Source organism: Rhamphochromis longiceps, linkage group LG16 (genome assembly GCF_057381845.1).
Source record: "Rhamphochromis longiceps isolate RC_006_pf linkage group LG16, R_longiceps_female_GT1.1, whole genome shotgun sequence".
Classification (NCBI taxonomy): domain Eukaryota; kingdom Metazoa; phylum Chordata; class Actinopteri; order Cichliformes; family Cichlidae; genus Rhamphochromis; species Rhamphochromis longiceps.
The window spans coordinates 33,366,838-33,394,730 of record NC_140572.1 but is presented as its reverse complement, the minus strand read 5'-3'; the positions used below and the strand labels follow the sequence as shown (position 1 = coordinate 33,394,730).

The window sequence follows — 27,893 nt, the reverse complement described above, 5'->3', positions numbered from 1 at the left end:
CTTCTCTTATATTTATTCTTTTTGTGTTTTTCTTTAGTTCTCATTGTTGGATCCTTGATGGTATGCTGGCTTCCCAACCAGATTCGCCGTCTTATGATGGCCGCTATGCCCAAATCCAACTGGACCATTACCTACTTCCGGAGCTACGTCATCCTCCACCCCGTGGCCGACACCTTCTTCTACCTCAGCTCTGTCCTCAACCCTTTCCTCTACAACCTGTCCTCGCGGCAGTTCAGGGACGTATTCATGCAGGTTCTGCGGTGTCACCTTACCATCGTGCATAAAAATCAGTCCACCGTGCAGTTCAGGGCTGCCCCCATGCAATCCCTTCAACGCCCCCTGCTGCTGAAGTCACTGCGTCGAAATAGGTCGAGTCGCACCACCGTCGCCAAAGAGGAAACACCTTCATCCTTTACGACAATTCAGTCGCAAGATGACTCGGGACTGGGCACGGATACTCAGACGTCCATCATAGGGACTGAAGAGCAAATCTTGGAGCTCAAGAATAGAAATGTACCATCAGAGTCGGAAATATAGCCTGTTGTGCGAGTCAGTGGGAGAAACTGCTTTATCCATGGATGCAGTAACAAGTATTCAGTGAGCAGACACCCTGTGCTGTGTTTATTGAGTACACAAAAAACATAGCACAGGGTGTCTCGAAAGGACATTTACCTCCAGTGATAATGTTAAAATATAATATAGAATCTTAAATACCCCAGAGCTTCAGTTAAAATTAAAGGTACAGACTGGAGGGTTTAAGGACTGTAGTCTGTGTTCTGCATTCCAGAGAGGGGATTTTTTATCAATATTTTGGCCCACAGATGAAACTGAAAGTCACATTATGATCACCAACCTTCAAGAAGAGCAAATGCAGTAAAATAGCAATGGATTTTAACATTGATTAACCCTACTGTTAGCTATGGTAGGCCATGATGTCAGTGCAAGGTCACAATCAACTATTAATCTGAAATAGTATTTAGGGTACTTAGCTTTAGCACAGTAGCTGCAAGCTGCTTTGCAAACCACAACAAGCCTAGCTCTGCTTTTTAATCCCTTATATGGTTCAATTGATGTTGCATCTGGCGCTTAATGCTGCTGTATCCATGTCAGGCTTTCCTTTTATGTTCAAGAAGGGCGGGAGGTCCCAAATCAGGGAGTAGTCAAAGTTGGAATCTATAATAAAAATTAAAAATAGAAATCTAGTGGTTAGAATTAGTAACTTAGAAAAAGTGTTTTGATGCAATGATGTTGGGGTTCTAATGGGGTTAATATTAACTTGCCAACACCTCACAGTCTCTGGCTAATCTGGAATAGCTGGACTTTGGTGTAACACTTGATGGGCCCAGCTTTGAAGCCTGAAAAGCGAAGTCCGTAGTTTTTATACCAGAGGTGTAAGTTAATTAGTCAATCGATGTTTAAGATGAGTGAAAGGCCAGCAGCTGAATTAAATATAAAGCACTTACAGGTGAATTCTGCTGCAGTGTTGAATCAGAACATTTGTGTGACTTTTTTTTTAGAATTTTTTTTTTTAAAACTTGGTTGTACTAACTCTAGACTGTTTCTACATTTATATTTAATGGTGAACTCTAACAGTAGACTAACACATTCAGTGTTAGTCTACTGTTAAGAGTTCCTAACCTCACTGATGCTTAGACCTGACGGGGAGTCGGTTTAGACCTGGAGTAGTTTGGCAAAATGCAGTAACTGAGTTCACGACCCAGCTCGATTACAGAGAGGGAGTTCACAATCTGAGTTAAGTTGGGAAATCTTTTGGTTTTTGTGCCGTAAACATGAGAAACTGTGAAACTTTAATTGTGCCGACTCAGGATTAAATCTGGCTCCTAATTATTTCATTTGTTTACTCTGTAATGTGTAGGTATGTACATATCTTAGATACATTTTTATATTGGAATAAATGTAACTATGCAACTAATCTTTGAACTTGAACAATTCAATTCATTGTGACAAATAAATTAACGTGACTTTAGACTAAAGTGTTCCTAACTGAACTAAGAAACCTTTACACGGTACTTTTAGCATCTTAAAACTGTCTTTTACACAAGAACATCATCCCAATACTGTTTCCTTTTTCAGTGTCAAAAACACAAATGTCCCAGTGCTATTACTCAGTTAAATAAATTATACTACCCAACTCACGTCTGTCAATCGGACTGATTTCATCATCACTTTGGGCATTAAGTCTCTGTCTCAGGGCTGGAGAAGAACCCACAGGAGCAGTTTTCCAGGTGTTGCTCCTTTTCTGGGGTCATCTCGTTGCCTCTCGAGTGCACCTGTTGTCACTTTGATTTGCACCAAAGCAGGTGAAATGAATTCAGAAATGTTCATTGACATATACAGCCTTTTCGCTTAAAGGTTAGATTCAGCTCACCACAGAAGAACATAAATACATATTTAAATTCTTATCATTTGTGTGTCTCAAATATGCAAAAGACACTGAATATTTCCATTTAACAAACTATAACATCATTCTGCTTTCTGTGTAGCATCTGGGTTACCTGCCACCATCACATGCTTCACCCAGGCGTCTGCAGAGGTATGCGTGCTGAAGTGTAAGCCTTCCTTGATCTGTATTCTTGTCTGTTCTCGTGCGCGCATCAGTCATCGTACTGCTCCATTACAGTCTAAATGGCTATTTTATCAAGGACATTTATGAAATTGGCTTGTGTGTATCCTAAAACTTATTTTCTAAATTTATCTAGTCATCTATGCAGCTACCTGCCGACTCCTGAGATGAATGTCCAGCCATGTCTGACTTTATCCCAAGGAGAACAGCCTCATCTTAGCTCTAATACCTCTGTGATGATTTTATATGCACTATAACAAAAACATTGATTAACTTAAAGTATATGTTTCTGTCTGTGTATCCCTGTATATACACAGTTGACAACATTTCAGTAAAGTCAGTGAATAGAGTCAGTGTATTTAATTAATTTTTTTATTGTTTAGCAGGCTTTTAACTGCATCTCACAGTCAACTGGATTAGATTTGGGATATTTTTTGGAGCAGCCTAGAAAGCTGAGCTGGTGCTGTCCTCCTTTTTTCCAAATCACTGTGACAGTAAGATAATTACCAACAAAAACAGCTTTTTATTTATAGTGATAAACACACTGCACCCTCTGAACTGTCACTCACAATTTTTCCACATTTTAGTGCCAACATTTTCCTGTAAACATTACAGAGCACAAAACACAGAGGCGTGGCCGAAACAGTGAGAACTACATAAACAAATTGGGTGAAGTGGTCCCTTCCTGAAACAAACACAACTGTTTCTGATATCGTTAGGCAGCGAGGCAGACACAGAGAGGAGGCAATGGCACAAAAATGCAAATTTCAACGAGGAATTGAGGTTTCAGGATAGACTAAATAGGTCCGAAAAGGGCAGAACGTGCCTCAAAGCGGCATTATTTTTAATGGCTGACTGGAAAAAGAAGTCACACTGTATTGAAGTGTATGAAAAATGGCCCTCTGTTCCCCTGATCTATGACAGGGGTCAGCAATATTTATTATCAAAAGGGAGCTGAGCCATAAATGAGCATATCAACATTATGAATAGGTATAAATAATTAAAACAAGTCTGCAGTTACTTTGTATGACTATTTGGTTTTTTAACTTTGCATTTTCATAACAATAATGCCACATTCATGTTGAATTTATAACATTATAGAACTAGGATAATAAAAATTTAGTTAGTTAGTTATTTTTTTTATTAACCACCAAAGAGAACATTTGTGAAGTGAAGGAAAATCAGATTTGTTTTAAGTAAAAAGATCTGTTGGTAGTGAAAGCAATCACATTGTGTTTATTATATTTATTTCCATATACAGATTAATTTTTTATCAAACCCAGAGGGAGGCACTGGACATGGGCAAAATAGCCACAGGTTTCTGACCTTTGATCTATGACCTCAGTAAAAAAACGATTTCCTGATGACAGTATGGCCTCAGTGGCTACTTTTAAGTCATACTGAATACAAAATGTTTTTAATTTGTAAGTTACAGTAAAATTAAAGCCAAAAAGAAATATACACTGGGTCATATGCAGTCCAACTGGTCACATCACAGTGGCTGCATCCATCTTTGTGTCTCATTTTTTTACTTTGTTTCATTTAGAGGCCTAAACTAGCTAAGAGGTTTTCATACATGAGTATTCGGTCAGGACATTACTGCTGAGAATCCCGAGGATCTGAAGTTGTGTTTGTTGCTTGCAGCTATTTGAGAAGTCTTTAAAAGGTATCACATATTTGCACCTTTGCCTAAAGCAGTGGTTCTCAAACTGTGGGATGTAGAACCAGGGGAAAATACAAAATGAAACTAATTGGAATTAAGAGTATGCTAATGCTATGTTTACCTTTATTTACATAATATACTTATTCAGATAAAAATGTTGAGGGTTGTAAAAAATTGTGGGGTATGGGGCATGCCAGAACAGGTTTGAAAACCACTGACCTAAAGCAGCAGGATTCATACGAGCATCCCCAAAAAGAGAGGGGTGCGCGCATTTAAATAACCTCATTCATTATTGAAAACTAATTAATTATTACCAACACAAAAACAGCATTAATCACTCTGTATACGTCACACAGTGGTCAAAAACAGAGTCACAGTTTTAAAGTTTAAACCATTTGTTAAAGAGCAGCCATCCTCAGGTGGAACCCTGAGCTTCATCATAGCTGTGCAGTATTTAAATTTATAAAGTAAATTTAAATCAAGTAATTACTTTTTTCTGCTTAAATTCAAAGTAAATATTTGCAGATTTTATTGTTGTATCATTAGTTTGCACATAGATGTTTCCCACATAGTGACTGCTCCTCTCAATCTTTAAAATAAACTCAACATGGGAACAAATTTCAGGTACAGCGAACCTTAGACGTTTAAGCTGTCACGGAGGAGCAGGGAGGACTCGGCGCAGACTGAAATCTCAGAAAAACAGGTTTATTTACACACTCCAGGTGCACTATATACAGGTGAAGGAGAAGGGGGCCAGGGTTCCCAGGGGTGCAGAGCGGGGTCGGGAAAAGCGTCCAGAGTCTCCAAACCAAACACGAGAAATCTGCATACAGAGAACAAGGGTTAGCACGGAACTTTCACGGACAGAGCTCAAAACTGGCTGAGGCTAAAGTAGCACTGACGAGCGTTATTCAATAGTCCAGCGGCGAGGTGCTCTCAGTCACTGCCTTAAGTAGCGGGAGCAAACAAGGTGAGGAGCCACAGGTGATTGCCTACAGGTGGTGGAGGCCGGGAGCTCACAATGAGCTCCGCCCAGGCAGCGAGCAGAGAGAGAGGAGAGAGAGAAAAGACAAAACATAACATGTAGCCACACAGGGCCAGCCGAGCAGGCACGGGGACCATGACATAAGCGGAGTCAAGGCTTGCTGTGTTGAGAAGATTTATATGACCTCTCCAGCACTTTGAAGTCTTATTCTTATTGTCCTGGTCAGTCACAAGTTCAGCAACCCTTATTACTACATACTTACTGCATAATGGTCTTATTTTACCTGGCCAACAAAAAGCCACTTGACTAAGCAAATAGGAAAATTAGTACAGCAACAGTTACAGTTACAACCCTAACTGGAGCCAGTAGCTTCTGTTTTCTTAACCAACCTCATCTGGGGACAGATCTTGTGGTTGTGGAAATAATGTTACTCAGTTTCAAAAGGGTCAAATGCTAAGTATAAGAGTCAAATAAGCTAAGTATTGTCCAATGTGTTAAAAAACAACAACCCAACAACAAACAAAACAAAACCTTAGAGGACAGTGGTGAACCGTCATCTCCAATGAAGAAATGTGGCTGGAAAAGATCATGATCAGCAATCAGGTAAATGTTCTGTGAAGTCAGAGCATTCCACCCCCAAAGTACTCAAGGGAGTAGGACCAAAGAGCTGTGTAGGCTTAAGGAAATTAACGAGTGGTTCAGGGAGTATGAGACATCATTTTCGCAGATGGATTGACCACTACAGAATCCAGATCTTAAACCACTGAGAATCTTTGGGATATGCTGGAGAGTACTTTAGTGATTCTGCCATCATCAATACAAGATCTTGGAAAAATGATTAATGAAAATCCGGAAGGAAATAACTGTTAATTGAAATGATGCCACGGCAAATTTGTGCCTTCTTCAAAGGTGTTTATCAAATTTCTGTTTGGCCAAACACTGTAAAACACCTGCTAAGAGGCTGAAATGGTTGTTAAAATTAAAAAAATGTTTTTCTATTATTTTATATTTGTTTATCATTTAATTTACCAATAGCCTCTCAATGCCAAAAGGTCACTAGTGAACTTTATGTGGAATCAGAACCTGTTTAGTTCAAATTATACCAAATTAACAGAACATAAAGGCAAAAACCCCATAAAAAGAACTGATTTTAAAGGTAACAGCCTCTTCTCCAACCCAATTCTAATCGCACCTCTAAGTGGTTTGTTAACAACATGGTAGATGCCAAGAGGTTAAATAAGTCATGTTCATTTGGGAGATGTCATACATGTTTTGTTTCAGTTGGTGAATACACTGCAAAACTTGTTTTTTCCTATTCATAGAGCATAGAGCAGAAATAAGAGATTTATTCTGGAAATTACACATGCTATCTTTGCTGTTTGCCTTTTTCCACCTTGCAGACGTTCATGAACCCTCTGCTGGAAGCCGTTTTATCCACCACATCTTACCCATATTCACGACATGACACATGGCGATAACTTTGTTCACTATTGTGTCGTTTTTGTTGCAACAGAAAGCCGGGACTCAAGAACAAATGCTGTAAAAAGCCTTCTCTTGTATACATTTCAAAGCATGTAGGGCAGAGCTTGTACAGTTTCAGTTTGTTTCAACGCACATCTTAGGAAAGTTCTGTCAGCACAGGATAGAGGAAAGTAGGATGATGATGTTGAAGGAAAGCACAGGAAGCCGTGGCGTGTTAAGAGTGATGGCAGCAGATGGCTGGGGTCGCTTCTTCTGGCGTGGTCCGTTACACAGCGGTGTGTTACAGCAGCTGATGCAGACCGAGTTGAGCTTCCCGGTGCAGAACTGCTGGTAACCAGAAGAGGCGATAAGACAAGCTCCAGATGAGGCACAGGACTTTCGGTAGTGCACACCTGAAATGAGGACATAAATGGATGCATTAGGCTCGTAATGAGAGGATTAAAGCTTGCGATGGAGATGGGTAACTGGGAATTTGTTCTTTCATCTACTTGAAGGAAAACATGATTACAACACCTCTTTTACAAACAACTCTTAACGTAGCCAAGTCATTACACTTAGCTGTCCTGTGCGTCTTTGAAAAACACCTTCAAGTGTGTAAATAACTGCAATTGTGAACAAAAATTAATAAATTACTGCCTGTACTTTTTCCTTTTAACATCTGTTTTCACTTGAATCAGTAACCAGCGACTGATATAGAAAAGCCAGCAACCAGCAGCGTTGATGAGGTGTTTAAATTATTGTATAGGAAAATCTGATTATGAAGATATATATACTGTTTGCATGCAGCAAATCTAAAACATAAACTAGAGGTCTAAGGGTGAAATGTATAGAGAACTGTTTTGTGTGGTCAATAATATGGAATTAGTAAGAAGATGTCATTCCCTGACCAACATTTTGGAGATGAAATGTTAGCATTACACAGTAGCTAAATATCACATATCGTTAATATCATAGCACACATTAGCTAATGAAATAATTTGGCCAGCTAACGCACTTTAATTTGTTCTCAGGATTTTGGCAGCAGTTTAGCCTCCGATCCTGATCAGACTATTTGTTTGACTCTCTCGCTTTAACTTAGCTAGGTTATGTGAATCTGTTGACAATTAGATCATAATGTAAGCATACAAAATAATTTAAAACTGATGAGATAAGTTTAAAAAAAGCACTCGGCACAGTATTTTGCCAAGTGAGACAGCTTATGTGTCTGTGGCTGTCTTACAGTTTGTCTGAGGAAAATGTTAGCCAGCCAGAAAAGACAGATCGTAGTTGGTTGGATCATGAAAACCAAACCACAGAAAGTCTTTAAACAGAAGTGGCAACTACTACAATCGTTTTTCAAACCTAGCAAAGCAGACTTTTTTTTTCAAAATTTCCAAATCCAAGTTGTTTTGTGTGCGTACATCTCCCAAAGTAGTTTTTAGTGATAATTTAAAAAATATTTGCTCCACCACCAACTCCTCATGGGTATAAATTTTGAATTTTTGTGCTTTAAAAGATAAAAACTTTGCACAGTTAAAAAATTGCATCCATGAACACACAAAAATAGAAGAAAGACAAATCAACAGTGACTATCTCACAACCTGCTCTAAGAGAACGTGTTGTACAATATGTTCATATACTGACAGTGAAAGCATTAAATACATTTAACAATCAAAATTAATGAAGCACATTGAATTATTAGATTGTATTGTATCAGACTGTAAAGAGTTCCATCCAAGCTTGTTCATTTGTTTTGTGAAGGAGAACTTTATGAGAGAACGTTTTCGACCTTGAGGCAGTGTCCAGTTCACAATAAATACATCCAGTATAATAAAATATCTTTAAAACTATATTTACAGACATTTCAAGTGACTGCATTCGATGTTTAAAGTTCTTCTGAAAAGCATTTCAGGCACAGTTTTATATGAAGTTATAAAAACAAAATAATCCACATTGCAATAAAAGCCAAGGGGAATAAAAGAGGGTAATTTTTTCCACATATTCTTTCGCTGTATACACGGACACGTTATTTATTTATCCAGAACAAGTCAGAGGCGTTTATGAGATTACTTGGGGGAGGCTTTAACATTTTAGTGACATTTTCTTTTAAAGAAATTTAGAAATCAGACCATGAACTTCCAGTAACCCCTGTAATATTTCACTCCTCTCTCCACCCAAGTGAAACTGATGCAGGTGTAGTAACACCCAAAGATCTGTACGCTCATTTAAATTGTGCATCCTTCCATGTTTTCTACACTGCAAATATCAGTGGAGGTCCCCGAAGGTGCAGACTAATCCAGGGGAAACACAGTGTGAAATGTTACAGAGCTCTGGAGGGAAAGGTCTCATCCTCTCACAAAGCCTGCAGATTAAAATCTGACTGAAGCCCTGTTTACATTTTGAATTTTAGCTGCTGGAGTGTTAAAAACCAGGAATAACAAACCTGGAATAACACTGTGCGACAAGGGAAATGGAAAACTGACGATCTCTACACGAACATTCCCAAATAGCAATTACTAACATTTGCATGTTTAAAGAAAATATTTCATAGATCCCAGATCTTTTAATATTTTTATGTTATATTTATGTCATCATCATCATCATGAGAATGAAATTTTACATTCTCCATTTGTATTTATACATGGTCAAGTTCAACATATGTCCAGTATGCAACTTAATGGCCACCTAAATTTAAATTTTATTGGAGCCACCACCAAATATGGAAGGAAGAATGATAAAGTCCTTAAATATCACAGACATATAGTTTAACACAGCAGTCCCCAACCTTTTTTCCGCCACGGACCGGTTTAATGTCAGACAATAATTTTAACGCACCGGCCTTTAAGGTGTCGCTAAAATACCCTAAAATGTTATAGTAACACGTAAATATTTCTTTCAAAATAAGACACACAACTACAACACGGAAAAAGACCCAGGGAAACCGAGTTAACGATAAAAACCCTGAAAACCATGAACACACGAGCCTCAACTCTTGCAGCCCCGTACCAAACAACTCCCTGTCCATGGCCCAGGGGTTGAGCCCGTTGGTTTAACACACAATTCAATAGATTCCGATAAAGCTAAAGACATTTTTGACAACGCTCAGGACATCATCTAAAGCAGCGGTCCCCAACCTTTTTTGCTCCACGGACCGGTTTATGCCCGACAATATTTTCATGGACCGGCCTTTAAGGTGTCGCGGATAAATACAACAAAATAAAACTAGTACCGGTACCGAAAAAAAAAAGAAAATTTATTCATAACACACGTGAAAAGACCAAGGAAAACCGAGTAAACGATAAAAACAATAACAAAATAACGCTGAAAACCGATAAAAGCCCTGAAAACTATACATTTCACACCTGAGCCTCAACTCTCGCGGCCCGGTACCAAACGACTCACAGACCGGTACCGGTCCGAGGCCCGGGGGTTGGGGACCGCTGATCTAAAGGATCTTGGAAAGAAAAGGGTCTGGATTTGCTCATTTAAATTGTGCATCCTTCAATTTTTTATACACTGGACATCGGGAACCCTTCTGCAAGCACTGCTAAATATTTTGTGGGCGTTGTTACTCATTCACATATTTTGGCTAACAAATTACCAGTTTGATTATAAATCATCAGCATGAGGATTTAGTTCTACAGCTAAGGTGTGAAAGTAAGGTGCAATGACTATTACAACTGGGATCTCAAATTGTTGACCAACGAAATCAATACATGTACTGTGTCCCTTAAATGACGTTCAATATGACAGGTTAAAGGCATAGATTTTTTCTGAACTACTGGACATGGTGAGTTCAGGATAATCTTCAAAGCTGTCTTTATAACTTGGGTTTGGAATTCTTAATGTCAGGATGCGTCTACACGTACACGACTATTTTGGTAACTATAGCTTTTATTATGCGTTTTGGCTGTTTGTTTTTGATGTTTTGGATCCCTGAAAACTGACCTTTTGGAAAACTTCTGCCAGAGTTAAGAGTTTGGAAAACTTGGATTCGTTTAATTTGTGCGTGGGGATCCAAAGATTCAGCACTTCAATCTAAATTATGCTGTTGAGTTAATTTATGGCAAAAAGGGTGAAAGGATGAAGAGAGAAGAAGTCTAATGAGAATCAGCATGCTTGGCTGCACAGGGAGGACCGAGCCATCCAATAAGTGTCTGGAAACCCTTCAGCTACTCCTCTAAATGACTTTTTAACCAAAAAAAAGAGCGATTCACTGACACTTTAAAGAAGCACAGAACAGGATCAACGCTAATGCTTTTGTTTTGGGGTTTTTTGCCAGTGACCTTGACATGTGCAAAATAACAGTTCCTTACTGGAGACAGAGTGATGTGAGTCTGCTCTATAGAGTTTATTGTCCATTTAAATCAAACCAGACGAGGCAGTGAAATGAGATAGCGGATGTTATACGAGCTGAAGTAAAGATGTCATCGAGATAAATGGTCAGCGGGGACGGTGGAATTTCACAACAGATATTTTTGGTGAAGGATGTAGAATCAAGTAATTACCTAATTCAAAGGTGTGCAGAAGTCTAGTAGAAGAAGATGAAGTCTAGAGAAAGTGAGCATTTTGTATGACTTACAACCTTGACATTAGTGGTCCATCCATATACAGTGGATTACAAGTAGAGATGGCACGATACCACTTTTTTATGTCCGATACCGATACCGATATCATAAATTTGGATATCTGCCGATACCGATATGAATCCGATATAATGTTTTTTTAATCAACAAAACTGTTTTTTAAAATATCTTGCTGCATTTTGCAAGTCTGCAAGTTCATACTCAAGTTTAAAACAACAACTACACTAAAGCTATTCTGTTATACCTGTATACAAAAAAAAATATTTCATAGTTCAGCAATACTGATCAATCTAATAAACTTAAACCTACACCATCCTCCCTATTCTGGTATTTTAAAGAGTACTTAGCGTAAATATTAAGCAACCTAACTAATAGGGTTCCAACTCCCAGCAACAACAAAAATAAATAAATAAAAAATAGGGAACCACCCCTCACGCTCCACCTTATGATGCTTAATCGACGTAATCAACCTTAATTTGATGAAGTGTGAAAAAAATGCACAGAAATCAATTATTTTTCAAGAAATATTAAATAGATTCAACATCTTTCTTCAACAAAATTGCAGACTGCACAGATGGTACCTTCCCAAAGGAAAAAGTACTATAGCTTACTAGGGTATATATATTAGACTTAATAGTCACTATATACAGTAATTGACTTCTATTCATTTTACATCAAATTAAAACTTTGGGTGTCAGATAATTATTTATTAAAAGCTCGACATTTTAAATGAGAATAAGAAAGAAAAGTATGTCTTTGTGCCCCCTTTTCCCTGTTCATGCCCTATCGGCCCCCCTGGCTAAACTTTGCTAGATCCGCCCCTGCACAGTTACCAGCGTCAGCTACGTAGAAAAAGATCCTGGTGTAGAAAGTAATATTAAATAAATTCTAACAACAGCTGATCAAGCTTAAACGTGCTGCTGTTGTTCAGCCACTGGTTTCCTCTTTCTGGTGCAAAGTGGGCCAAAAGCAAACCAGAGACACGGACTCGCGACAGAAAAGCCGATCAGCTGATCGTTAAGCAGTTTCATGATTGAAGTAGCAGCCGGAGAGCGAGAGGCAGTCGCTTGTTAAGCTTAACGCAGGAATGCTTTACAAACATTCAGAGATGGACTTACACACTTGCTTTACTTCTCTCGGGATAACTTTGTCGGAGATGAAATGCCGGGTTGCTAGCGAAGCTCCACATGCTATCCAGACCACCGACAGGTCCCGCATGCCACAGCCGCTCTATCACGTGACCACACTGCTCCGACGTGCTAACGTTCTGAGGTGAGTTACGGCGTGTTGCAAGTTTTGTGAGGTGCTTTCGTGATATTTAATGGATCGGATTACATTTTTTATTTTTCTCCGATATCCGATCCAGTAATTTAGGTCAGTATCGGACCGATACCGATACGTAATATCGGATCGGTCCATCTCTAATTACAAGTGGATCTAGTACTTCCATAATGCTTTTATCTATGTCTAAGCACTTTTCCATGCACTGATAAATACATCTGGGGTAACTTGTGGTTCCACATTTTGCCCAAAGATACTTCAAGATGTGACCTTAAAACAACCTATGAAAATCATCTCCATTTAATATATGCGCAACGGCAGCAATTTGCTAGCAACGCCATACGAACAAAGATGTGGGACCAGAGCAGTTAGCTGCTATCTTCAAAGCATCTTTTGTGTGCCAAGACAGCAAAACAGGAGTAAGGTGGAATCAGTCTGCTATTGAATCAGGTTGGCAGGTACATGCAGTCTGTTTGTGATAATCCTGTGCTGTGATTCGGTACATTGCTGAACTGTGGTAGTATCTGCATACTTTGAGTAAACAGAAATTCAATTCAGTCTAATAACTAATTACATTTAGAGTCAAACCACAGACTTGAAATTCAGAAGTTCCTCCACAGGTTGATGATTAAACTGCAGAATGAGGCACTCAGCAGCCTTTTATATTTGAGTGTATTAGATACTAACCAATTGGTGTTGAGTCCCCTATTGAAAATGTCACCAACACAGATAGCTGCTACAAGTACTGTTCGTCATTATATTAGTTTGCAACCACTCACACACTGATTCCAGTTGTTTGCAGTTGTCTGCAAACCTTTGGGAACCTGTCTATGAGTAATAGCAGAAGGCTAAGTCGGTCTGCGATGCTCTGGAGATAAGTTGCCTCGGGCGAAGCAAGATGTGCAACTGCTTTTCTTTCGCATGCTCAACCTCTGGACGACCAGTTTCTCATCAACAGCAATTTTTTTTTTTTTTTACTAAATAATATTCAATGGAACCACTGATTTTTCCTTGTTACAAAGAAGTTAGTGTCCCATTTTTACTACTTGGCTGGCTGACACACAGTTGTTACCCAACAACAACCAGCACACTGACCATTAACAAGTCCTGAGGCTTCAAAACGTGACGTCCAAATGTCATGAACGAGCTCGTCTGGCTGTGTCCAAAGTTATATATACACAGCCTTACACATTTGACTACATGAAGCGGACAATGAATGTCAATATGGCTGAAAGAGTAGACACAGTCACAATACAGATGCAAATGCTTTTTTGTTTTCTCCAGGCACCGGCGTCACACACATTGTGCTGGTCGGTGTTCATTCCCTGCTGTTAAAGAATTCCACATCACATGTGGTCAAATGCTGTTTACCATTCAGGATCACTGCAGCCTGCTCAGTTTGCTCTGTGATAAAACATCCAAATTCATGAGCTACACAAGTAACCACACAGTGTGCAAAAATGTATGACCTGTAATTTTTCCTTTTAGAAATAATAATACATTTTAAAGTCCTTTAAATAATGGTTCACAAAACCTCACCCTGACAAACTTCAGCAGCCTCGCTCCCTCGATTTAACAGAATGAATGTAAACTTCCGAGAGTAACCACAGTCTCATTTCATTTTCTCTGATACAGTAAATTAACTTTTCTGAATAGCTGAAGCTAATTTAGATAAGCAGTGAAATCAGGCAGACACGGGTGAAGCCGCCATTGTCTCCATCTTGCTCCGTGATGCTCTGCGGTCTCTTTGTCGAGATGAGTGGTGGCTGGGTTGGGGTCATCAGCCATCGTTACATAATCTGAACCGGCCCATTGACAGGAATTAGTCTGGTGTTACAGCTCTGAGTCATCGGGGCTCTAGGGTTATAATACTTTTACATTTTTCCATTAATTAAATAACTTTTATTTCATTTTGATGTCAGTTTAGTTTTGAGTTTGCTTGATTCAGTTTACTTTTTAAGATCTTGTGTTTTCATGTTTAATTCGTGTGAGTGGTATTTGTTGGGGCAGATGCTTGAAAGATTACCTCTGAATCATTGAAGCATAAAAAAGGTATTTAACTAAAGGGATGAACCAGTGTTGTGTTTGAACCCATTTTAAATTGTATCTTTAGGGATTTTGTTACTCTCAACCTGTTGCAAAAACATGTTACTTGTTCCAGTTTATTTAGTTGAATATGTGAAAAATGCCTAAGATAATAGAGTTTGACAGACACAAAATAGTATATTTGCAAAATGAAGAGGATTTACAAAGAGTTATTACCCCAAAATGTGGCACATATTGTCATGGTGTGCTGTGTCCTTACAAAATCTGAGGAAGCTGAAGAAGTGGAGGACAAAAGAAAGATTGTAGATAGGCCTAAAGACCTATCTACAATCAACAGTATCTGAAAGTGATTCTCCTAAGAAACTTTTGACTTTTGGACAGAATTGTATCTCTTTTAAAGAACAAAAACAGGAAATCCAGGAATTGCTCAGACTCAAATACTGTCAGTGAATTTCTTTTTTGGTGGTTACTTTTGAACCTGTGCACATAAAACTCAAAAACCTGTTCAGAGATGAGACACCGCAGCTTCAGGTGGTGAAATCAAACCTCCACAACAACAATAAAAAAAAAACAAGATGATTTTGTGCTCAGCCGGTGACATGTTAGTTATCTGCCTTCATCAACTGCCTAACGTGCTGCACTGCCACACATCAGCCACTGTCGTTTGATTTTCAGAGGAATCCGAGGGGGAATAATTGCGCTTATTCGTCTTGCCATCGCTGCTTCATTTAGTCAGCTGCCTCTGTGAAGATTTTACATGCTTAGTGTGACGGCAAGACTAAAGCGCGCAGCAGTGATCATCATCTATGGGCTGTTAAACATGTTTTTGAAGACAGTTTTAAGCAATAATGTTGCCCAGCTGAACTGCACGTTTTCATTTGTTTCCTTAGTAAAAAGCGTGCTGTTTTTCTTGTCTTGATCACTACAGCTGGATTAACTTACAAAGAGAAAAGTCGCTGGGTACCTTTTAATAGTCGTGATACAGGACTGTTTTATTATTATTCAAGATAGCCAGAAATCAATCCTTTCTCTGAACCTCAAATAATGGCAAATCAACTGAATAGCTAATTTTAGTTACTGAAAGGTGTAATTAATATTTTAAAGCAAAATGTTACCAGTAACATCTGTCCATTCATTGATACAGTCAGCTTCAAATTTGGCAAAAGTGTTGCTGATTACCTGAGTAACTGCAGTGCCAAATTTGAGATAATTTAGATGACCCTTTTTCATACTTTGGCTAAAAATTATTCTCCCCTTACTAAAAAAAATCAGCAAGTCCAACTCTGAATGGCAGTCTCACCAGTGTAAGACCTTGCTGCAAAATGATGGGTGACACACCTCCCCCTTGTCCCCTGCTTCCTCCATGGAAGGAGTGCCAGTGGGATTAATGAGACGCTCCATTTGGAATCAGTGTCTCAAGCCTTCCTCAGAATGCTGTTGGAGTTCTGCTTGAAGGTGGAAATTGAAGATCTCCCACTCACGTTCCTCCAGGTCTCTCTGTCATTGCATTGAAGTTATCCAGCACGACAATGGAGTTGCAGATGAGGCATCCTCTAGCACAACAACCAGGAACTCCAAGAAGACTGGGTGCTCCTGACTGCTGCTTTGCAAACAAGTGCAAACAACAGTCAGGACTTGTTACCAAATCCAAAGAAGCAACCTTATCATTCACCTAGAAAAACGTAAACATACTGGCAGCGAACCAAGGGGATAGTAGGAGACCCACCCCAGCCTCCTCTCATCGAGGGCAGCTCCAGCTTTTTCCAGGACACTGTTTCAGAGCCCGAGCTGTGTGTTGAGGTAAGTCTGAGTATATCTACCTGGTATCAGTCAACGTACCAGTTTGGGCTGCTTCCCTGCCAGAGCGGTGAAGTTTCACATACCAGTAGCTAACCTCAGCAGCTGAGGGTCGGACCTCCAGGGTGTCCCGTCACCCTACACACATCACACTCAAACCCTATAGCGCCACCTGCAGGCAGTGAGCTCCAAGGAAGTATTTTCACTTTCTTTTGTTGTGACATTTCCACATCAAAACCTTTAATTATATTATTATAATACTTTATCACTATCACCAGCAAAAATACTTTAATGGCAAACTTTCTTTGGTATGAGTTTGTGTGCCATTACACTAATCTACCGTCTCTTTGAGACTGCCTCTGAGGAGTTGCAGGGTGACCACTTTCATATCATTTATTACAGTAAATCGACTCCCCTCCATTAAAGGAGAAAGCTCTGAAATGAAAGGTGGCCCACTGGAGCGTGACAATCATCTCCTTTTTTAAATACACGGGCGATAAACATCCGTCTCCAAGCTAAAAGCACAGCCTTTTATGTTTTCTCAAGACATAATCAAAGGAGAAAGATGATTATAGTAATAGAAGACGGGAAGCAGAGCTTGTTTCATGCTGCCCAGCAGAAAAAACTGCCATCATAGGAAAAGATGTTTGCTCTGCATGTGGTTTTGTTGACTGCTGGTGCTTTAACAGGGATAGTTTAGGGCTGTTCATCGGGTGGGGGGTCCTTCCCTTTTCATGAACTAGCTTTTCATTGGTTTATGATGGAAAACAAAAGGCAGGCATCAGGTGAGAGTTAAAAATGAGCTAAATTACTGGAGTATAACGGCGTGAGGCTGTCAGACAAACACAAGTATGGTATCTAAATGTAGGCACAAAGGAGCAGCTGATATCTCACATGGCAAAATGAGCCCTAAAAGTTTACCCAGAATGCACTTTTTCAAGCTTTGTCCAATGAATTATCAGAAAGAAGTTTAAACCCCCATTCTCTGCGACCTGCTGGAGCGGGGGGGCTAGGAGGAGGAGTTGGCCGTCCGACTGCAGTCTGGAGTGTGGGGCCTCCCTGCTGCTGCGGAGTTGGGGCGGTCTGCCTCCCCCCACCGCAGGGAAAAGGGTAACACCACCTGGGTCTGGGTGCAGTTCCCCCCTCCAGGGGCAAGGGTACCTAGACCCGGTTTGTAGAGTACGCTTGGGGAGTGTGATCGTGTGTACAGCGTCTCTTTATGTCTGTCTCCACGTTGGTTGAGTGTGGAGTAAGTGTATATGAGAGAATGAGGGTGGGAATGGATGTTTGTATCTGTGTGTGCCTGTATGTCTGTGTCTATATGTCAGGTTGGGTGTCAGGCGCCACCTCTCTGGGGACATCTCAGGCCCTCCAAGGTTTGGAGGCCTATCTCCCCCTACCACCACTTCCCCTGCCAATGGCGGACTCCCTCAGACATCGGTGCGTTGGTGGTTCTTTGTGTCCGGGGATGGACGTCCAGGTACACACCGGCTCACTCCTTGGCGGCCGCTTATCGGGGCCTGGAGCCTGGGGCTCGCTCGGGCCACTTCGGAGGTGGGGTGCCCCCGGCCTCTCGGCCTGGGGCTCGGTCACTCAGGCACGGCTGGCTGCCGGCGGAGCTCACGGGCGCGTCACTGCAACTCCCCCTGGCTTCTGCTCCGCGGCTGCTGAGTGAGCCCTCATCTGGGACTCTCCTCAGCTCTTTCTGGGACAGTGGCGCGGCTGCCCCTCTGTTGGTCTTCCTTGGTCTCTTGTGTTCTGGGGGCCTCTGGATGTCTGGAGTTTTGATCTCCTCCATACCTGCTTCATGCCCTGGAGGACGGGGCTGTGGCCCCCCCACACCCTCTAGCAGATCATTACATGAAGGAACCTTTAAAAAAAAACAAGCGCGTCCATGCTCACAGGTGTACACACGGGTGATCACACCCACAAACTACACCCTTTTTGGCTCCTACCTCAAAGCACACTGTGTTCTGTTGATCTTATGTGCTGCACAATAATGTTTAATATTTAGTATTTACTGTCATATTCCCATATATCATTGTGATGTTGTTTATTCTATTACTCTTGTTCTCTTCTGCTTGTTTTCTTTTTTCTTTCTCAGCAGGTGATCCAGGTGATTGATAGATGCATTTTTTTTCTCTGCCCGTTCTGTTGGTTTATGTTTTTTGCCCTTCTCCCCCGTCCCTCTTCTCAGCTGTTTCTATTTCCCTCTTTCTTTCTCCCCTTCTTTCCCCCAGTCAAGTCTGTCCCGTATTCAGTAAGTGAAAATAAAATGAACAATAAAAGGTGAATCAAATGGACCGTTACGGCAAGGCTGGGATGGTCAATTTGGTAAAGTAAATCCGTTGGGCATCTTTCTTTGCCTTTAGACAACAATTCTGATGGCAAAAGAGCCAAACGGGACAGGCAGAAAAAAAAAAAAAAAGAAGTTTAAACATTGATGCTTGTTCTATTAGGTCCAGGTCAAACATTAACCTGGAACATTTTTCAGAATCTATGATCATTGCCATCACAATGAATGCTGGTTACAGAAAAATCATGCAAAAAAAGCAGATTTTGGCTCTAGACTGTGCCTCTGAAGGGGGTGTAAAATTGTTCTTCAGGCCTGAAAATTTCTAATCCTTTCTAATCTGCCTTTAAGAAAGCAGATGATTGTTTAACGCCCTCCAGATACAGAAGCACTGATCTTCAAGCCCCAGCCGAGGATGTGCTCCTACATCTGCACTGAGGAGCATGCAAAGTCGCACACTTGTGGCGGAAATCTCACAGCAAGTGTACTGTGTAAGAATCATACAGCTGCACAAATTTCCATTCTTATCACTTGTACACGTCGCTCGGAGGTGCCGTTGCTATTGTGAATCCATCTATTGCACTGCAAACAGCGATAAGGTGCGGTCAGTCGGATTCCCGAGCTCTCCTTGTACTCGCAGAGCAGCATTAATGATAACACTGCGAGATAAAAGCTGGGACGTACATGAGCATTCATGCAGAAATTTTCTTATTAAAGAACTGTCGACACCACAGTGCAGCGAGCTCGCCCTTTGAATTGGGATCCACATTTCCAAAGACAGGAACTTATTGAGTTTGCTCATCAGCTGTAGAGAGAGAGAGAGAGAGGGAGTAACAACACCGCCCGCATGCATGCACGCCTCCAATTTCCACTGGGTATTAAAATGAAGGACACCTCAGGGAGAGCGACCTTTAGTGCCCGTGCTCTCACTAGTAGATAGGCATGTAAACACTGCAGGGTTTTTGTGGGATTTTCTGTGCGTTCCTGCTAACTTCAAGTCTGAATAGCCTTTACTGAACACGGTCAAAGCCGAGTGTCAGCTCGCTTTTTAAATGACATTGAAACCTTCATAACAAGGTTGCACATTCTTTATTCCGAATAATGTGAGCCGAACAAAAGCGATGCAAATGCACAACTCTGAAAAGAAAGCAGCTGCAAAACATGTTGAATAAGGGGGAGAGAATCCAAGCCGCCATGTCCAACCAGCACCTGAAACCGCAGATCACAGATACTGTGGGTCTCTACGTCACTGAACTTCAAACACTGAAACCACAAGCTGGATATAAACGATGGACTGTGGCTGCACTGCATAATGTTTTTTTTATTTTTAAACTATCACTCACATAAAACTTTATTAGGGACACCTGCTCATTTCTAACACCACACCAATTTCTAATAAGCCAATCACGTGGCAGCAAGTTAACGTGTATGTAGACATGATCAGAATGACCAGTTTTGAGCTGGTAGGAAGGCAACGGCAACTCAAATAACTACTTATTACATTCAGGGTGTGCAGAAGAGTTTCTTTGATTGAGGATGTTTTCTCAGCACACTTTGTCTCTTAGCACCTGCTGAGCATTGTTTAAACACCACAGCCTCCTTGAGTGTTGCTACTGACCGTGTCCATCCCTTCATGACTACACTGTTCCCATCTTCTGATGGCTGCTTCCAGCATGATAACACACCTCAGATCATCTTAAACTGGTTTCTTGAACATGGTGTAACAGGAAAGTCACATCATGGATTTGCAGTAACTGTGTGATGTTATCATGTCAACATAGATCAAAATCTTAGAAATGTTTCCAGCACCTTGTTGAATCTGTGCCATGTAAGTCTCAGGATCATGTTATTTCTTCCAGCAGTGTTACTTGGTAAATGGCCTGTATTTGTATAGCGCTTTACTTAGTCCCTATGGACTCCAAAGCGCTTTACACTACATTCAGTCACACACACATTCACACGCTGGTGATGGCAAGCTACATTATAGCCACAGCTGCCCTGGGGCGCATTGACAGAGGCGAGGCTGCCGGACACTGGCGCCACCGGGCCCACTGACTACCACCAGTAGGCAGCGGGTGAAGTGTCTTGCCCAAGGACACAACGACCGAGACGGTCTGAGCCGGGGCTCGAACCAGCAACCTTCCGATTACAAGACAAACTACCAACTCTTGAGCCACGATTGCCCCCCAATACACCTTTATTCATCTTTTTATCATCATTTTCATCCCTGAGATGCTTCAGCTGAATACATTTTGGTCCTACTTCATGATTATTGTCTATAAAGGGAAGTTTCCATTGGGTAAATGATGACTGAGTGGATGAGTGGACTCCTTTCTCCGGTTTTGTTAAGATAAACATGATCGTTCAGATTCTTTGGTCTCGTTAGTCCACTGGATTAAATTGGTGGTCATTATAAACTCAGGATGAACATACTCCGAGTTTATTGAGCTAACTGATCAGCTTTTCTAGAACTGAAACAGTTGGTTTAACCTGTTCTAGCCTACAGCGCCCTGTTCACCCTCTTGTGTTTTTAGACTCCAGTGCTGATCACTTCCTGTTCCCTCTTCCCTTTTTCCACTTCGCTCCAGCTCTTTCCTTATTTCCCCTCCAAGTCCATAAAACTCTTCTTTCTTTCACACGACCTCAATTACTTACAGGCCAGCACACTGCTAGCAGTGTATCTGCAGGGAGCTGATATCGTCCGAAGCGTCAGATCTGGCGGTTTATCTGTCAGGCTCTGTTGGATTATAATTCGCAGGATATGAGGTGTAGAAAAGTCTGATCTCACACAAAGGACACAGCTGTCTGTGTATGCAAAACATCTCTCTCTCACATGAAAATGGCACAGTTTATATCCATGAAAGCTGCCCCGCAGCTAAGTATTTCATCCTCTAATGATAGTCGTAGTGTGGCGAGGGCCCTGTCCTCGCTGACCTCAGATCAGTTTGATTTCAGCTGACGGCGGTGGCGCCTGGAGAGCTGTCTTTCTCCTGTCTTTGCATAAAGAGAGGAGCCTTAAAACATGCCAGAAATACAAACTGTTTCTTTGGCGTCACTTCAAAACGGCCTTTTGTTTACAAGATTTCCTCCGGCTGAGGAAATATAACTGCCTAAGCGCCCACCAACACAAACACGCTAATCCTGCCTGGAGACACGGGGAACAGTTGTGCGCTCTGAATTCTTAGTTTATATATTTGAGTTTGGGATTCTATTAAAGTTTTACTGTAAAGCTCCACATAACCACGCAGATCCAATCCGCTACACCAAGGTCATGACCTACCGTCCTCCTTCACCAGGACCTCCTTCTGGCACATGTCCTGCACGTTCACGGTGCAGTTGACGATGAACTCTGGCGTGGAGCAGTCGTGCGTCATCTCACACTGGTAACACTGGATCTGCAGAGCCAGCCCTGAAACACACACAGAAACCCCCTCATTCACGATAACTCACCCCAACAAGGTCCTCGACACTGTTTTTTCCTCCAGCTTTATCATGAAAGTTTCACCTCAAAGTGGAGTCGAGTTTTACTTTGTTAAATATTCTGCCTTTTACTCGCGCTGTTTCAAATCTGTGTGACAGATAATGCTCAATTATTTATCTGCCTTGCTGCTGGTACGTTTATCTTAGCAGCACATTTCATCATGTCTCCCTTTGATAGCTCATATTTGTCCATTTCCACAGTGAAGCTGACTTGTTTACGCCGAGTGTCCTTCAGGGGGCTTATTTACTGGGAGCGAAGGATAAACAGATTTCCGGCAGAAATCCAGTGCAGGTCATGAGCACGCTAACCTGAATCTATTTTTCATAACTGAGAAGATATATTTTTAACAGAGCGAGTCACACGCTAGAGACGGGGATCAGTCACACAGCACCTTTCAAGTCTTACACATCACTAAAACACCACACCTCAGGATTATTAACATATGGGAAAAGTGTATAGGCTACACATAGATCCTCATGTCTCTGTGGCTGACTGACTCATGGATCATCTCCCTGCTCGTTCCTCAGGCTCCTCTCATGTTGTGTTTTAACTACAGGTTATTTTTAAAAAAAATTCTATAAAAAGAAGAGTCATGGTTTTGGATAATTTCATGTTTTTGTCTTTTTCTATCAGTTTCATCTCCTCTCTTTGGTGATTTTCAATTTCAGCTCAATTTTATTTATACAGCGACAAATCACAACGAAAGATGCCTCAAGGGGCTTTGTATTGTAAAGTTGCTACAATAACGCAGAGAAAACCCCAACAATCACACAACCCTTTTTAAGCGACCACTTAGCGACAGTGGGAAGGAAAAACTCCCTTTTTCCAAGGACAAAAGCTCTGGCAGATGCAGGCTCAGGGAGGGGCGGCCACCTGCTGCAGTCAGGGGTGACCAAGAAAATTTATGAACGTTGAAAAACAAATAGTTACAAGTAGGGGAAAACTTTCATTTCATAGAGTTAAAACGCTTTTTAGAGTTTATATGATCAGACTTTGATGGATGTGTTTGATACTTTGAGTCTACAAGCTGTGATTAAGCTGTATTTCTAATGTAATACCTGTTCCTGCTGTCTCCAATAAACTTCATTGGATGAGCTGTATCACCACACTGTCTTAAGAAAAGCCCGGTCTTTTGTTGATAACCATGAACAGCCTCCTTTAATCTTGAATTACTGCTCTCAGGATGAGGTTATAGGACGCCTCTAGCTATCATAAAGGTGTATAAAGGGTCATTTGTGCCCCCCAAAAAATCAGTATACTGAATAATAACATGGTGGGATGTATTTCTATAGTTGTATAGTTCTATAAATGCATAAGTATGAATGTGGGCTGACACCCATTATTTTGTTTTTATCATAAATTCACTGATTTGTGCCTTTTCTCATTAATGAGACAATAAAGTTATTCTACTCTATTCTATTTTCCTTCTATTGTGCCTCCAGCACATGCGTTTCTTACAATATAAACTACAGATTTTAAAACATTAAAAACTAAACTGAAACAAGCAAACCTACTGAAAATGAATTAAAAAAACATAAAAATTAAACAAAACACAACTAGAAAACACCCAAAGCAATAACAGCTGTGTTGCCTGTTCCACATCTGGACTGTTTGCCACGCTGCCTGTTTCTCAATAAAAGTGTGTCTCCTACATTTGGATCTTCTCGGACAGCCACACTTTGATCCTGCCTGTTCGAAGATGGCATCCTAATAACCCTGATCACCGGCTGGACTGGATGTTCAGAGGAGCACCGCCGTAATACGAAATCCACTCCTGGAGTGGAGATTCATGTTGCAGCAGCAGCGCAGGTTTAGATAAACTACCTCTTTAATGAGAATGATTTGATACTAGAAATATTCTGAAATGTAAAAGTACTCACTTCTCTTTTATTTTATTTGGCTGTTGTGCAAATATCCATGCATGTGAACATTTACAGGTATAAATACATATGTATGTAATGTGTGGGTACACATGCTTCCATATACAAGTCTTGCTCGGCATTTTTAAGTGCACATGCATTTGTCCCTACACAATAAAAGCATGAAAGACCACCACGACATCACTAGTCTAGGTCTTTTCTTCTTCAGCAGTTTTAATCTCAGAATGTCAATTATGAGTTACAGGATTTTTTTGTATCAGGCAGCAGCTGCATGCGTCTCCTTTAGTGCTGTGGACATGGAGGTGGGGTAGTAACCATGAAGGATCCTTTTCTTCTTAAAAAGTCTAAAAACCAGGTGACTTATTGTGCACTTTTTATTTTAGAAAGGCTGCTGATGTTGCTGACTAACCCTAAGGAAAAGCTGCCTCTCCTCCTTGTTTTAGATAAAAAACACGACAATGTACAATGTATTATCCTGTTCTGAATCAACCTCTCGGGCACCTCTGGATCATTTTCAGCAAGTGTTTTTCTGTCTTCTTGTACTTCTACTCGAACTATACTGGGTGCTGGTGCTTCTTCAGTGTGTCAGAACAGTGATCCTCAAGCTTACTTTTCATTTTCTGAAAGTGGAAGAGTCCAGGTGGTGAGCAAACACTGTGTTTTTCAAATCCTGTGTTTTCAACGTGGCTCCACAGTGCACATGGTTTCCTTCTCCGTGCGACACCTCGGGGTTTCACTGTAAAACTGTGCGATGACAGTCTGACCCCAGGGGATGGATTCACGGTGCACAAACCCATGAATGCAGGAAAAATGATGAGCCTGCTCCTGGTCTTGCTCCTCGCTGCCTTCAGGCATGGAAAGCGTGCACTGTAGATCCAGCTCTCATCACCTCCACATGAAATTCAGGTCAGTTTGAAACAAAGGTTGATGTTTGCACTCGATGTTGCTGGACCAACATTCAGTATGGTGTATTGGAAAAAATGTGATGCATCATTAATCCTGTAAAATAGTTATTATGCTACCTCTGTCTGTCTAATAGACAACACATCCTAATACTATTCATAGTAATATGCTATTTAAACATTTCCTCTTATTTTCGAACCACTAAGATATGAAACTCCAAAAGAAAAACTGATTACTATGTTCTGGCTTTTTGGTGGGGATTGCACAAGAGGTGCAGCACAGTAAGATCGGTGCTAGTGTACTCCAGCACGTTTACTGAAGGACTGCACTGAAGCACAGCTTAAATGTAGTCTGTTTAAATGTGCTTTGTTTAAAAATTAACTGAAACTAGCAGAAAAATATGAAGAAACAGCAGCTGTAGTGTGATGTCCATGATGTGCTCCAGAGATGTTTGTATGATTTTGAAAAAAGGCCAGGCTGTACTCTCCAGTAATACCACTATCAGCCACAAGGTGGTGCAGTGTGTCAGAGTCAAAACTGCACAGCGTTACTTTTAACTAAACTTCTGGACAAGAATCAGGGTATTTTTATGCATAGCCTTATTTTGGTAGCATAAAACAGAAATGGTCTCTTTAAATTAGCAAAACATAAATATTTTTAAGAAGAATTTAATGATGGTTGGGATGAACAACTTTATCGCAATCACTTTTTTATCCAATTGTGTTTTCTTTTTTTTCCTTTTGATCTATTTTGTTTTATTGTTTCCCATTTGTGATCTGTTCTTTTGTGTAAATTTTTTTAACTTATTAAATACATTTGTTTTCTATATACATGTTATTTAACTACACTTTATTTAAACAAATTTGTTAAAACTTGCTAGAGAGGGTAAACATTAAGTTAAACATAGCAAACATATTTTAGGGTATTTTTGGCAAAATAAGATGTAGAACTCAATAAAATAAAATGCAATATGAAAAAAAATCTTAAGAAGGTAAAAATTAATCTGAAATCAAAATAAGTCAAAATAATCAAATAAAATCTAAATAAAAAAAAAACTTTTAAGTAATTTGATACATAATTATCTGTTTAAGTTCTATTGAATGTGCTGTAAGGCATAGATATTCAGATTACAGCAGTACAATGTGTAATCTTGAAAAAAAAACTATAGTTTTTTTTAACCTTGCACTGAATTTACTAAAATGTACTATTTATGGAGATGTGTATAAAAATAAATACATGAATAAAAAACAATGTTCTGGCAGAAAATTACAAGAACATTTTCTGTTTTAACATTTTTCTAAAATGTAACTTATCTTTAAAATGCTGCCACCTCGTGGCAAAGGCTTTCATTACATTTGTGTTGAAGGTTTTTACTAAAAGTACCTTTAACAACTTCTTTGCTGGACAACTTGATCATAACTGTACTGCACATTGTACTCCGTTCATTTATTTTATTTTATTTTATTATTTACTTTTTGTTTATTTAGTAATTTGCATGTTTTAAATATGAATATATATGATGCTGAGTTTTATAGTTAAAACTAAATCCTGTCCACTTAAAACATTAAAGTGATATACACATTAATGAGCCAATAGTAATGTCACGTATGTACGACTGTACCTTTGTACATACTGAGTACTTTAAGCATATTCTAGGCAGAAACTTTTGTTCTATTAAACAGGACTGCGACTTTTACTTTAATACTTTTAAATGAGTTATTAAATTTTCAAAAATCGCTGTTTAAAGAGTCGTGCAGACATTTTGCACGTTATAAATCCGTATGAGAGCTGCACGTGCAGCTGAAAAACATCCTCTGTGTTTATTTCTGATGAAAATTTCTGTTTTTGCGTCTTTTTCTCTTCCTTTCCAGACCCTGGAGAGGCCCCTGACTCTGCTCTCTCTCTCCGCCTAAACTTACCTGGATCGTTTCATGCGCACCGGAGCGCACAGTCCGCGCGTGCAGACTGAGCCTCCTACAGTAATAAAGGTTTAATGTGAGTAAATCCACATCAGTCTCATTAGAAAAAGGAGCAGAGACCCTCCCGGTTTGTCTCCCACCAGCGAACAGCCTCCATACCTGAGCCGAGGAGCAGCAGGAGCAGAGAGGAGAGCGCGAGGAGCCGCATCGTCCGCGGATCAGTAAGACTCCGCACGGGAGTCCGACAGACGGAGGCGCGCCAGCTCGGAGGTGCGGACACGGAGCAGCAGCGGGCAGCCTGGCATGGTGAGCCTGACGCCTCCCGCGCGCCTCCAACGCGCTTTTATCCTTCTTGCGCACGCACACAGGCGCGTGCACGGAGACACTGCGCACCACGTGGTAAAGAAACTTTAACCATGTACCTTCTCACTCTCCTCCTCCATCACCTCCTTTTCTTCTCCTCTATTTACATTCTCCTAGTCTTCTCGTCCTGGTTCTTTCTTCCTTTCCTTCTTTTCCACCTAATTCTTCTTTTCCTCTTCTGGATCAAAGTTCTTCACCAGCCACTTCTCCTCCTCTTCCTTTTCCTAGTCATCTCTTGTCTCCTTCTTAGCTCCTGTCTCCTTCTCCTTCTCAGTCTCCTACTCCTCCTTTTTCTTCTTCACAAACTTCTCATCATCTTCGTATTCTTCAACTGTCCCTCCTCTTCCACCTCAGGAATAAAGTTCTGCTTCACCAGCTTCTTCTCATTGTTAGTACTATTCACAGTAGTAGTAGTAGTAGTACTAGTAGTATGTGGATATTTTCTCACCTGTGTTCAGTCTCATTCATCACGGGAATCAAACATCGACTTACTGACATAAATAATTAAAGTTTTCACTCTTCCAGCTGCCTTAAATCCCTCTGATGGCTCCTAATAACAACAGTCTCATATTTATGGCTCATTATTAAACAGAAATGAGGCGATAAAGTGTCACAGATTTAGTGCTTTGACCTCCAAAGTCCCTACTCAGA

The 27,893-nt window shown here is 40.6% G+C and overlaps 2 protein-coding genes across 2 annotated transcripts in view; one reads left to right on the top strand and one right to left on the bottom strand.

Moving 5' to 3' along the window:
- The window catches only part of gpr39 (G protein-coupled receptor 39), a 48,777-nt gene extending 46,602 nt beyond the window's left edge, over positions 1-2,175 (top strand). The window contains exon 2 of the mRNA XM_085384453.1: positions 38-2,175. Coding sequence (XP_085240579.1) covers positions 38-537 — 500 coding nt within the window. The 3' untranslated portion in view covers positions 538-2,175. The remainder of the gene's footprint in view (positions 1-37) is intronic.
- Positions 2,176-4,160: 1,985 nt separating this feature from the next.
- On the bottom strand, positions 4,161-27,172 carry LOC146651511 (ly6/PLAUR domain-containing protein 1-like). The gene is made up of 4 exons (XM_085385433.1): positions 27,039-27,172; positions 21,977-22,105; positions 5,150-7,106; positions 4,161-5,070 (listed from the first exon to the last, which is right to left on the bottom strand). The coding sequence occupies exons 1-3, from the start codon at positions 27,085-27,087 to the stop codon at positions 6,865-6,867; spliced, it is 420 nt and encodes a 139-aa protein (XP_085241559.1). The 5' UTR covers positions 27,088-27,172; the 3' UTR covers positions 4,161-5,070; positions 5,150-6,864.
- Between the last annotated feature and the right edge of the window lie 721 nt (positions 27,173-27,893).

Excerpts from the sequence above, each read along its gene's own strand:
- LOC146651511 (XM_085385433.1), bottom strand. The coding sequence starts at position 27,087 with ATGCGGCTCCTCGCGCTCTCCTCTCTGCTCCTGCTGCTCCTCGGCTCA. Across the intron at positions 22,106-27,038 it reads CCTGCTGCTCCTCGGCTCAG|GGCTGGCTCTGCAGATCCAG; the intron begins GTATGGAGGCTG and ends TGTGTGTTTCAG. Across the intron at positions 7,107-21,976 it reads GGTCCTGGTGAAGGAGGACG|GTGTGCACTACCGAAAGTCC; the intron begins GTAGGTCATGAC and ends TCCTCATTTCAG.